We start from the raw sequence: 13,716 nt of genomic DNA on the forward strand, positions 1-13,716 counted from the left end.
TCAGACAATTTTCCATTTTTGATTTTTTTCATTGCAATTTATCTTTTTTACTTTTGACAGGTTATAGCTGGGTTGCATCAGAATAATTTCCATTTTGTTTTTATGGTATAAGAACTATGTTTTGCTTGCCAATCCATACAAAATGCGTTATCAAAACTTACATAAGACCTGACATTTTTACGATTTTCTAGATAACAGTAAGTGTTTCATTTAATGCTTGTTCAGAACCCTCCAATAAAATATTAGTATCATTCCAATCTTGGGCGATTTATGTTCGATTCAATTAATGATTATACCTTGTATTTTATTGTTATCTCCTAATAAGAGTGACAAAACTTCAGCGCAGAGGATAAAATATAAATGATCTCCTTGTCGACAGCCCCTTTCAATAGAGAAAGAGTATCTATCTATATCTATCTATATATACTGCTAGTCGCCAACAATTAGCATTACAAGCAGGCGCGTGTCAGTGCTAGGAAATTAAAGGAAGAAGTGTATAGGAGATAAAAAGTAATACATATTTGTGAGACATAGAAACAAAGGTGATAGTGTTAGTTAAAAGAAGAAATATACAGATAAAAGGTAAAAAACAGCCAACCTGCTTAGAAACTGTGGTCTAGTTTGGTCACACCCTGCCTAAACTGGTCCAGGGTAGGTGCTTGTACAATATTGGCTGGTAGAGAGTCCCATAGCACGATAGTGGCTGGATAGAAGGAAAATTTATAGTAGTTGCTTGGAGTGGGGATTTGTCTGAATGAAAGAGGGTGCAGATGTCTAGTGAGCCGGGTTGGAGGAGTGACGTAGGGAGGCATTGGTACAGCAACCAGTCCGTGGACAATTTTGTAGAACATCAGTAGCCGGGAGTCATACCTTCTGTTCTCAAGTGAACGCCACCCTAATTTGTCTAGCATGTGTGTGACACTGTTGTGATATGAGTGGTCATTTGTAACCCATCGAGCGGCCCTGCGTTGGACCATCTCGATCTTGTTGATGTTGTGTTGTGTGTGTGGGCTTCACACTGAGCTACTATGCTCAAGTTGTGGGCGGACAAGGGTTTTGAAGGCAAATTCTCTAATGCGTGGGTGTTTTATGGGAAGGTTGCCTTTGATGAAGTAAAGTGTTTGACTGGCTGTTGCGGTAACCTGGTTTATGTGTTTATTCCAGCTGAGGTCAGATGTGATGCTAACACCCAAGTATTTAGCATCACTAACTGTTTCAAGGGTATGACCGTGGAGTGTGTAAGTGGATTTGTAGGGGTGTTTTACCTGGTGATGTTCATAACCGTACACTTGGAAGGATAAAAGTCCATATCCAGAGAGTGTTCCCATTTTTGTAGCAGATCTAGATCTTCTTGCAAGGTGATTTGTTCAGTGGGATTGTTGACTGTGATATAGACAGCAGTGTAATCAGCAAATAACCGGATCTGTGACACTATGTTTTCTGGCAGATCGTTTATGTACAGCAAGAAGAGGAGAGGGCCGAGAACAGAGCCCTGAGGGACACCTGATGTTACTGGAACCTCGTCTGAATTGTCACCATTTACCAAGACAGTTTGAAGTCAACCTATAAGGAAATATTTGACCCATTGTAATGTGCTATCTTGGATGCCGTGTTGGTGCAGTTTATAGAGTAACTTCATTTGATTGACCTTGTCGAACGCTTTCGAGAAATACAGGAGTATTAAATCTGTTTGTTGGCCATGAATAAGGTTCCTGGATAAGTCCTCTACAAGTCCTATGAGCTGTGTCTCGCATGACAGTTTTGACCTAAAGCCATGCTGAAGATGGAAAAAGAATGTTGTTGACCTGGAAGTGTTTGGTGATGTTTGAGGCGACGATGTGTTCCATGACTTTACAAAGAACACATATCAGTGAAATCGGCCTATAGTTAGCGGGGTTACTTTTGTCGCCTTTTTTAAAAAGGGGAGTGACGTTCGCCTTGATCCAGTCGGAGGGGATAGTGCCTGTGTCTAGAGATTTTTGAAAGATTCTGGTGACCAAGGGGGCAATCTGTCCACTTAGATTTTTTAAGACAAAAGGCTTGATACTGTCAGGGCCGCAAGCTTTGCTAGTCTGCAAGTTGGACAAAAGCCAGGTTAATATTTGCGAGTTGTTCAGGCATTTAACGCAAGCATTGAAGACGTTTTATGTTATCCCGAGGGATTCGTATAGGTAAACAATAAAAACAATACTCAAAGAGATTTTTTTAAATTGTTCAAAACAAAAACACAAGATAATCGATATTCCGATAACATTATTCCGAATGACGTAATGCTTAATGATTTATTTATTTATTTAAACACTATAATGTTGTTTAATACGCATGCACATACCAAGTACACGAGTAAAACAAATGAGTATTATAAAACGATTAACGATTTAGACATAAATAATTAATTCAACAATTTAGAAAATTTAACGCATACTTTTGCGCAAGAAAACTCTCCAAGTCCTGGATGATGTAATCGCCAAAATCTGTATAAATGTTATATCGCATGTTTATCAAAGAATTTGCAATAAAATCTTCAACGATGGTATATTTGCAGCAGAATGTGCAGAGGTAATTATTGTCCCAATGTTGTAAGCGGGAACACGAGGACACGGCTGATAATCCCGCGTGCCACCTCTTTTTCAGATGCATAAATAAATGAACGAATGCTACCTCCGATTTGGCGCTAAGGACTGGAAGATTTTAAAACACACGGGGAATTCTGCATGGTAAGTAGGTTGCATATGGGTCTTTGTCAACATATTTCACATTACTTTCAAAATCGGGCAATTTAGTGCGATTCAGCGAAGATACATTCATTCACAATCCCGACCCAATGAAAACGTGAGGACCTTTATAAGTTGTGACATGGTGGAGTTTTGATCAAGCCAATCAATGTTTTTTGCGTGTATGACTAGCAAATGTCAATCCAATTAAATTGCTAACGACATTAAACCATTACTTTCAACATATACACGTTGCTGCATTCACACAAACATTGGCTTTTTGCCGATCTAATAGAAATTCTATATACTTCCAAAAGAGATGGAGCAAATGTTAAGAAGATATAAACATCATTGGGAAAAATGTTCTGACTAAGTTACATAAAGAATGGGCAATGAATGTTGTCCATAGATTGTTCACAAGCTTTTTCTTAATTTGAAATAATGACCAAGTTTGTTTCCCTACATGAACCAGTTACGAAATCGGCCGATATTTCATGTATTAAATTGTTTTTAAGAAGTTTCATGAAGATTTGTCAATATAAATATGGCCGCAAGTATTCACAATATTTTTCTCTAATTTGAACTATTGATCTAGTCTTTTACCACAAGTACCCAGTTTCAATAAAAATCGATAAATTATTAAGAAAAAAATATAACCAAGTTTCCAGACGATTGGGCGATAAGTGTGTCCTCAGGGTGTTCAGAAGGTTTGCTTTTATTTGACGAATTGACCTTGTTTTTGACCCAAAATGACCAAGATTCTAACTCGCTCAAGACTGTATGTATACAAATGTTATGTTTAAGTTTTCAGACTATTGGGCAATAAATGTAGCCTCTGGATTTTTTTACCATATTCATATAAGCAATAAGCCCGCCCCTTTACAGCAATATTTTGTAACGGACCAAAACCTTTGTTGAACTCGGTCGGGATAGCATTATAAAAAAAACTTGTGACTTCTAGAGTGTTCAAAAGCTTTCATTTACTTTGACCCTTTGTCCTAGATTTTGCCCACACTTGAGAGAGTTTCGAAACTGATTGAAATAACATGGAGGCAAATGCTCTTAGCAAGTTTCATTGATGATTGGAAAACATATTGCCTCTAGAGTGTCCATAATGTAAATGTTGATGAGGCACGGCGGACAAAAGGTGATTATAATATCTCAACGTGAAATAAAAACTACAAACGTAAGATGTAACAAAAGTACAATGCACTTGCTCTTCATGGCTTGATGAGAGATGAATATTTGCTTACCTTGTATTTACAATCCATCATGCAATTTAAAGTAACTTCCCATGTAGACACTGTGCTAGTTTGATGGTGACAAACTATCATTCCAGAACCAGTTGTTGCACTTATATTTGCAGTTCAAATACTATCATACGATTCAATATTTTTATATAACAATTACAGCTAAGGTAAAATATTAATAATTGATGCAATTTAAATTGAGAAAGACATATTTAGTTCTTAGTCATTTTAGGTAATCTGTCATCACTAGTTTTCCTTTGTTTGAAAAATATGCATTCATTTAAAGTCAGTGAACTGTTTTCTCAACCACGGGAAATTTGTGTGATGCATACCAAAGCCGGAATATGGATTCAAACCAACAGCAAAAGTGACAAGACTGTCACATACATGTTAATAGCAGTAAAATGTTATGAGAAATAGAAAAATAATACGTTTTCAAGTATGTCTACTACATTTTGTTCAAGACTTTCGGTGATAGGTAGTACATAATGTAAACAAGTTAACTACATAGTATATATATATATATATCTAATATATCAAATAAAAAGGTAAATCACAGACATTACGCAATTATCGATAAAATATAAATTTACTGGAACAGAGATATCATTTATATACTGATATTATCTAATATAAAGCTGTCTAAATCTGAGACGTTAAATAATAATAAGTAAACAACACAATATAATCGTTTTAAATTACGTATTTTGAGATCATCTTGCTATTAAGGCGTGATTGAGAAAAGCAAGCATATCCTGAGCAATACATATCACATAAAAACTGTGTATTTTAATTACTCTGTTAGTGTATATGTTAGTCAGAACTGTCACTTAACTCAAACAAAAGCTGTGTTAACCACTAACATATTAACGTATACCACTTTTAGTATGAAAAAAGGAATCGTTTAATGTAACTCTTAATTACATACAAAGCTACGCGGATTGCTGACATGTTATTTAGTACTGTGTTGATATTCTTTTTCAATTTTACATACCATGTCCTATAACACTTAGACTGTCACTATTGTTGTTATTTTGTAAATAAAATGGTCCACATATGTGTACGGAATCTGGTAACATCTACCATCTTGAATGGCTTGCGTCGTACCTATACGAGTATTCCAAAACGACGAATGTGCATCATTTTGTGGCAGGAAGTCTCTTTTTGTATACAGTAACCTAAAGGGTCTGATATAAGTGATAACAACAAAACAAAAAGGAGTATTATTTGTAACCCCTACACGTTAACTCCATCCGATTGGTTTGAAGGTTTATTACAGATAAATATCTGTTCTTTCCGATTAAAATCGTTCAATGCTACATACTTAAGTAAAATGTATTTATTGTCTGTTTTCCGACCCACCTTTACAGCAGATGCACCCGCATGATGAGGTAACTCTTACAGCTTTAAACACCATATTAACGAACACGACAATTCGACCATAATTTGTGCGTGCGAATATTACAGTGAAAGGGAAGTGGTTCATTGAAGGTTTTCAATAGTTTATAATGTTATTACAGTTTCAATAACTTCAATACGTCTTTTCTTCACATTGGTGAAATCATGGCAATATCGTTTGTACCATGCTAGCTCGTACCAAGTTTGTATATAATTATTTAGGAGCAGGATAATTTACTGATTGCTTTTACATTTAAATATAATCAATATTCATTTTGGACTTGTATTTAAAACATTGTTATATGTAATATGACACCAGTGGTATTTATCGGCACAAAAGATGTCGCACTCAAAAGTTGCTTTGTTTCTTCTGTCAACTTCTCCAGTTAGTCTTATTTTTAAGACGTGCACATAATTTAGAGATACTTTTTATATGGACTAAATTCTTTGGAACGTCTTATCGGCCAAGGACCAATTACGTGGTGGAAACCAGAGAGTTTAAATGTTCATCAATTTGCGTAAAATTGCAAAATAACATTACCAACTCATAAGTTTTAGTTAAGAAGTCCATTTTTACCTCAAATATCGTCGAATTGAAGTTAAAAGGCATAATTTGTTTCAGTTAAACTTCTGCTAAAATCGCAATACAATCACTGACATCTCGCAATGTTATGAAACATTTAAATATCAACCAATCAGAAGAAGGCATTACGGTGTAATAGGCTGCGTTATCGATTAAAATCTACCTTTGGTACACAGCGGACGAATGCAAATACCATATGAAAAGTAGCTTAATATTTGAGAGCGTTAACAAGTTGGACTACTTCTCCAGTTATCAGGAAGTTGTAATATCATAAGTCATTATGTGAGACATACACCTGCATCTAATGAACATTGTTTACCTTAAGATTGTTAACAATTTGTTATTGTATCAGTCACATGATTTGGAAGTTAAATAATCTTACTTAAATACTCTAAGGGCGCAACAATCATTTATTAGGCACCGGAATCCGATGTCACCCATTCGGTTGTACATGAAAGACTAGTTTTCAGTATGGATGCCAAGCTTGCTATTTTGCTTTCTTTGTTCGCGTGTGTGCTCAACAGCATCGGCCAGGCGATCCCTTACTGGCTTGTTGCCTCAATATCTGAAGCCGGACTGTCCGCCAGCGTCAATATGGGTCTATGGTCAGTGTGCGTCCATTGGGACATTCCGGGTGCGAATATTGACAAGTGTCTCGCCCAGTGGGATAACCGCGACCATTCTGTCCGTGAGTATCTTGATATTAAATTTAATTGACAATTAAGGCATATGCACACATTGTGCGTCCATTTGAGAGATGTCAAGTTTTATTAATATTACTACCCGACAGCACACGGACGTATCCGTGAGTATATTTGTAGTTGTGTTTTTGTTCTGTTAGTTTAAATATTTTGTAAATCGAGTGAACCGGCGAACTAATACTTATCGAAACCAAAAGATCTACCCTTTTCGAGAGAACAAGCAGTTGTTGTATACGAAGGTTTAGAACGCTGCCAGAGTGAGGATAGGGACTGTGTTACCTCCACACCCACCGATTACAAGGCGGTCACATGTGACCATAGTCATTACGCGAAGGCGACGCTTGTTCCGTTGAAATTAAATGTGCTACACTTTGTGCATAGCATAAATTTGAACTAATTTATGTATTGTACTACTCAGACAATATATGAATACGCGCTGCTTTGTGTTTCGTTAATAAATGAGCATACAGTCAATCTTGTGCTTGACACCACTTGAACTAAACGACTTTTGTCTTATGCGACCACTTTGAATACCCCCGAGCGTTTTTACTATATTTTCATATTGTATTTAGCGACTTTTGTCTTACGCGACCAGCGACCGCTGATTTTAGTGTATTTTGATGTCCAAATCGTCAATTAAGCGACCACTTTGAGGTAAAAGTGGTAAATCTGTTGACCGTTCAGGGACAAATCAGTGTTAATTGTTTATCTAAGATATACAATTACATCTTTGTTTTGTTTTCACACCAGCCATTTTCCTTTGTCTCGATGACTGGTTCTGACCGGGTGGCAATCGTTTCCCTCCAAAGACGTTTCCAAATTTTTCTCCCCTAGATGTTTCACTCCTATTTTGGGAGTGAACTGTCTACAAACTAATGATAATATGAAAATGTATATTAGCACTAGTTATTTGTAATAATGGGATATGTGAAAAAAAAACTATTGACTAGTATCACAAGTGAGTGCACTTTATGTGTCTTAATAATTATTGATTTCCAAAAATTGATGTAAGTTGAGTCCTGAGTGATTAAAATATTAATTAATTAGTTGTACCAACAAATTACAAGTTGAACTTATTTGGATGTAATTAGAGCAAATTAACAGAAATAATACAATACGCAAGTGGGAAAATATTGATTCATTAGTAAAAGCACTAAGCTTTGAAGTTCTTTGATGGTTGTTTTTAGGAAAGCCTCTAACAAATTTTACCAATTAAATAGATCTAATTACAATTGTTTTTATAAGTGCCTGATAGAAATTTTTCTTTAAATAATTGAGATCATTGAAAAATTGAGTAAAAGCACAGCTTTGATGTTCTTTGGTGGTCATTTTAAGTGGAATAGTATTACAAATTAAACAATTATAGCAATTTAATTTAATTAACTATTGTATTAATAAATTGGGTAAAAGCACACATTAGATGTTTTTTGATGATCAGTTTAATTGTAATAGTATGTTACAAATTACAATTATAATTATTGTTTCAATGAATTCATTTTGCTGAAAACAAAGTGCTAAAGTAAAAGTTCTGTTAAAATCGGTGAGACTTTCGGTATATTTAATTATATTTTAAAGCAAAGTATAAAATTGGCATGAAGTAGTTTTTAAATTATATTGTCTGTCTGAATTGTTATGAAGTATTGGTCCAATAATTCTTATCTTTATTGGTCTATGATATAATTGTTAAACAAATATAACTTTACAAAGTAATTGAAAGTATATCAGTTTCAAATGACTTTGCAGTTTTAAATTCCAATTTAAAAAGAAACATAAGCGAACAAAAGGCAGTCATAAGTGAACAAACATATTGTTCTTTAATATGGTCTTCACACAAAACTATTTGTGCTTCTTTGATCATGTCAGTTACAAGCAAAAAAACGACCTTGAGTAGAGCTGATAGCCTTGTATACATTAAACATGATATCTCTCCCCCAGCGAATTCCATTCAGCTAAAAAGTCATTCAAGCTCAAAGGAAGATATATAATAACTATTGTTACTAAAATGACTTTTACTGTTCAGTTACAAATAATTGGGTTTTGGTTTAAGCTTAACTGATTTATAATATTAAGGGGCGCAACGATACAGCAAAACACATATTACAATATATTGCCATACTTATAACGGGTATTGCAATTTGTATTTATAATAATATGATTAATACTTTATGAAAAAGTTGAAAGGTTTGATTTTTCCGTTTATCCGTTTATCCGTTATTTCACTGGATCATAATTTCGCAGGGGTTTCTGAAATTCGTGAAAAATCCTAAAAATGGGGATGATAATAATAACAAGTCAATCATTAAAGATTTCATAAACAAAATAATCATTTTGATAATAAATCAATATTATACTTCAACCAAACAATTATATAAAAAAAATTGAGGGCGGGGGAACGTCAGCACTTAAACTAAAATGGGGGGAAACGTCTGGGGAGGAAACGTCTTGGGGGGTGGGGGAACGTCCGATGGTGTTAATGCAGACTGCGTATCAATGTTTTGTGTTGACTAATACAGTGAGGTATTGGCGCACAGTCTACGGTTTAAATAGTTTACAATCTGGAATGTTAAGTGACAAACTTTATCGCCGATTTTATTGCAGAAACAATGCGCCTGTTTTATTTATTTTCCTATGTACCATAATCGAGTCAGATCTCCATAAGCTTACATGCAGAATTTAAAAAAAGTGATTGAATGAAAACATTCGGGTATTGGAATGGCTAAGAGTAAAAGTGCACGTAAAATCGCAAATGAGTTTGGAGTCGGAAAAACCCAAATTCTATGTGCAAACCATTTACGTGTTTTTAATAAATTTTAGAATAAGATAAATCAAATAAAACACATTTAAAGTACAACATTGTTTTATTCTTTTTATTTGTATTGAGGTCCATTTAATTACCAAAATTGAGATCATTGTGTCAAAAGGGGATAATCCTACATCTGGTTTTAAAAAACGAAGGTCCGCATTCTTCCCAAATGGCCTTTTTTTATTTAAAGACCACTTTTGGTTACTCCCTTTAGTAGTCTCTAAATACAAGATTGACTGTACATAGATATCATTTGTGTATAAGTTATTTATTATTGCTATGTATTGTAACCATCATTAATCATTTAATTATTTAATAAATAAAATATTTATGTTACATAGTGGATTCAATAATTTCGATCATTTTGAAAATGATTTGCAATTAGTGGGTACGAATTATATTATCACATCTTAGTTTAGAACGCAACATTCTTTAGTTTAAATTTCCATTTCAAATATTTTTTATTAAAAACAAAAAGAAAAAAAAGGATTTTTAGTTAATATTTGTTCTTAAACTGTCGTTTTTATTTTAAACACGAATTTGAATTTAACAGAAAATATATATATGTTAAATATGTGCTCGACTTGACTAATGCAGTTGATTTTATCCAATTAGGCTTTATAATAATGCAATGAGTGCAAACTTCAAAAAAACAAACTAAACATTCATAGTGACATAAAACAAATGTAATAAGAGTAACACAGGATGTCTTCCGAATTTCAGCCAGATACATTATAGAGGCGGGGTACATTGAGATCGGGGCCTCAATCCTGATGTTCAGCTCAACAATATATGGAGTCGTACGGACTGTCATACACACCCCAACAGTCGTTTACACCACGAGAGAATCAGGAGTCATATGCATCTTAGCAGGTATTACCTTCCGGATCGTGGTTATTTTATTCATATCACGGCATACATTTTATCTTTGGCCACTATTCTCTCCGCAAGCTAAGCTCACTTTCCGCATGCTTTCGTTTTGAACGGGCTTAAAACAATCTTATGGGCATCGTATAACGTCAAACTGCTTCTAACCCATGGTAACAATTTAAAGGGTGTGCACTAATTGTCAACCGATTGGCGAGCATCTGTCCGTGGGACACACATTAAATCGATGGACTTCCGACACAGACTGCAAAATGTAAAACACAACTTATCGAACAGAGCAGAATAAGTCGAAGCAGTCAATCACCATATGTTAAACTAACGGTACAAAGTGATTGCAGAATTGTCAATGTAATAACTAAAGCTTTGTCAAAGACGTGACGTATACCCCCACATGCTGCATTGACATAGAATATTTGTTATGCTGTCTTCACAAAACAGGAGAAGCTAATTAATGGCGATTGTTAAGAATTATTATGCGATTATCATTTATGGCCATTTTGACCTTTGAACTCTTGAATTCTTTCGCATGACACGCCGTCCAATAACTGTAAACAAAATTAATGTACAATGTCATTTTTAAATCTCACAATGAATTAAATCTCACAATGAACGACAAAGGTATGGCCCGGACAAGCTGATGTATGGCCATTTTTGACCTCTGAACTCAAAGTGTGACCTTGACCTTGGAGATATCGACGTAATTCTTTCGCGCCACACACCGTCCAATGATTGTTAACAAATTTGCCAAATGATTTTCAAATCCCTCAATGAACGACATAGTTATGGCCCGGACAAGCATTTGACCTTTGAACGTAGGATGTGACCTTGACATTGAACATATCGACGTAATTCTTTCGCGCTTCACACCGTCCAATGATGGTGAACAAATGTACCAAATGATTGAAAATCTAACGATAAATGACATAGTTATGGTCCGGACAAACTTTCGGTTTAAAACGCACTAAGTGACCCCGTGACCTAGTTTTTGACCGACAGACCGACCAACAAAGTGACTCCTTTATAGCCCCCATTACCAATGGTAATGGGTGTATAATTATTTTGAAATCTCTAAATGAACAACAGAGTTATGGCCCGGACATGCTCATTTATGGCCGTTTTTGACCTTTGACCTCAAAGTGTGACCTTACCTTTGATATATCAGTGTCATTCTTTCGCGCGACACACTGTCAAATGATGGCGAACAAATGTGCCAAATGATTTTGAAATCACACATTGAACGATAGAGTAATGGCCTTGACAAGCTCATTTATGGCCATGCATGACCTTGACCTCAAAGTGTGACCTTTACCTTGGAGATATCGACATAATTCTTTCGCGCTACACACCGTCTTATGATGGTGAACAAATGTATTTTTAAATCTCACAATGAACAACATAGTTATGGCCTGGACAAGCTCATTAAGGCCATTTTTGACCTTTGACCTCAAAGTGTGACCTTGACCTTTGAGATATCGATGTCATTCTTTTGCGGGACAAACCATCCAATGAGTTTATCTACTATATGCAGAATGCACCATATGTATATTTGTATGAATGCATGTATGTAAGAAAATGCAATAACATATTATTAAAGTTAAAAAGTCCAATGATGGCGAACAAATGTGCCAAATTATTTTGAAAACTCTAAATGAACAACAGAGTTATGGCCCGGACAAGCTCATTTATGGCCACTTTTGACCTTTGACCTCAAAGTGTGACCTTGACCTTTGAGATATCAGTGTCGTTCTTTTGCGCCACACACTGTCCAATAATGGCGAACAAATGTGCCAAATGATTTTGAAATCTCACATTGAACGACAGAGTAATGGCCCGGACAAGCTCATTTATGGCCTTTTTGACCTTTGACCTCAAAGTGTGACCTTGACCTTGGAGATATCGACGTACTTCTTTCGCGCGACACACCGTCCAATGATGGCAAACAAATGTGCCAAATGCTTTTGAAATCTCTCAATGAACAAGAGAGTTATGGCCCGGACAAGCTCATTATTGGCCATTTTTGACCTTTGACCTCAAAGTGTGACATTGACCTTCGAGATATCGACGTACTTCTTTCGCGCGACACACCGTCCAATGATGGCAAACAAATGTGCCAAATGATTTTGAAATCTTTCAATGAACAAGGGAGTTATGGCCCGGACAAGCCCATTTATGGCCATGTTTGACCTTTGACATCAAAGTGTGACATTGACTTTGGAGATATCGACATAATTCTTTCGCGCGACACACCGTCCAATGATGGCAAACAAATGTGCCAAATGATTTTGAAATCTTTCAATGAACAAGGGAGTTATGGCCCGGACAAGCCCATTTATGGCCATGTTTGACCTTTGACATCAAAGTGTGACATTGACTTTGGAGATATCGACATAATTCTTTCGCGCGACACACTGTCTAATGATGGAGAAAAAATGTGCCAAATGATTTAGAAATCTCACAATGAACGACATAGTTATTGCCCGGATGAGCTCATTTATGGCCATTTTTGAGCTTTGACCTCAAAGTGTGACCTTGACCTTGGAGATATTCACGTAATTCTTTCGCGCAACACACCGTCCAATGATGGTGAAAAAATGTGCCAAATGATTTTGAAATCCCTCAATGAACGACATAGTCATGGCCCGGACAAGCTTATTTTCGGGATAGACAGACTGACAGACCGACAGACCGACCGACAAAGTGACTCCTAAATAGCCCCCATTACCCGTAATGGGGATATAAAAAGCCAAATTTGACATTAACATCTTATCGTTTTGCAAATCATTTAAACCGCATAGCCGCTTTCATGCTCAACGAATCTTGAATTTCGCAAAAATGACTTCCTTTAAAAACAGTATGTTTCTCCATATATGATATTCCACCATGGGTAGCATGAGGTCCATTACATATGTGAGCGTGTTAAGTGAACATGAATAAGGAAGAGAAATTAAATAACCATTATTTAAATAAGCAGACTTCCTGTTAAAATAGCTATATTTCTCCATAACTTAATTTCAGCCATGTGAAGCATGACGTCCATAATATATATATATGCGTTTTTAGTGAACACGAATAAGGAAGACAAAATAAAGGAAAATAATTTGAATAAGCGGTTTTAATGTTAAGAAATCCTATACCGAAACGTTAGTAAACCATCAGAATGAACAAACGGTCACACTTAAAGTGAGATTGAACGATTTTGTCAATGTTTATGAATTTATATAAAAGGTTTAAAAACTTATTATACATATATTTCAATATAAATTAAAATAAAAGAAAGAACATGTGTCGAAAAATGTAAAATAAGCCAGACATTTAATTCTGAAATCGAAAATGTATGTACAGTCGAATTCGCCAGCATGCATATCATGTATATCATGCG

General features: G+C 35.4%; 2 protein-coding genes across 4 annotated transcripts in view; both read left to right on the forward strand.

Moving 5' to 3' along the window:
* LOC127853811 (organic cation transporter protein-like) overlaps positions 1 to 13,716 on the forward strand; it is a 289,143-nt gene that overhangs the window by 17,300 nt on the left and 258,127 nt on the right. The window lies entirely within an intron of this gene.
* Positions 6,320 to 13,716, forward strand: part of LOC127853818 (uncharacterized) — a 289,097-nt gene continuing 281,700 nt past the window's right edge. For both annotated transcript variants that reach the window (XR_008036761.1, XM_052388609.1), the window contains exons 1-2: positions 6,320 to 6,633; positions 10,173 to 10,322. Coding sequence is in view for 1 of the 2 variants with exons in the window: in XM_052388609.1 (XP_052244569.1) it covers positions 6,417 to 6,633; positions 10,173 to 10,322 (367 nt within the window). In the remaining variant the exon portion in view is untranslated. The remainder of the gene's footprint in view (positions 6,634 to 10,172; positions 10,323 to 13,716) is intronic.

The sequence above is a fragment of the Dreissena polymorpha genome, chromosome 12 (genome assembly GCF_020536995.1).
Source record: "Dreissena polymorpha isolate Duluth1 chromosome 12, UMN_Dpol_1.0, whole genome shotgun sequence".
In the NCBI taxonomy this organism is placed as follows: Eukaryota; Metazoa; Mollusca; class Bivalvia; order Myida; family Dreissenidae; genus Dreissena; species Dreissena polymorpha.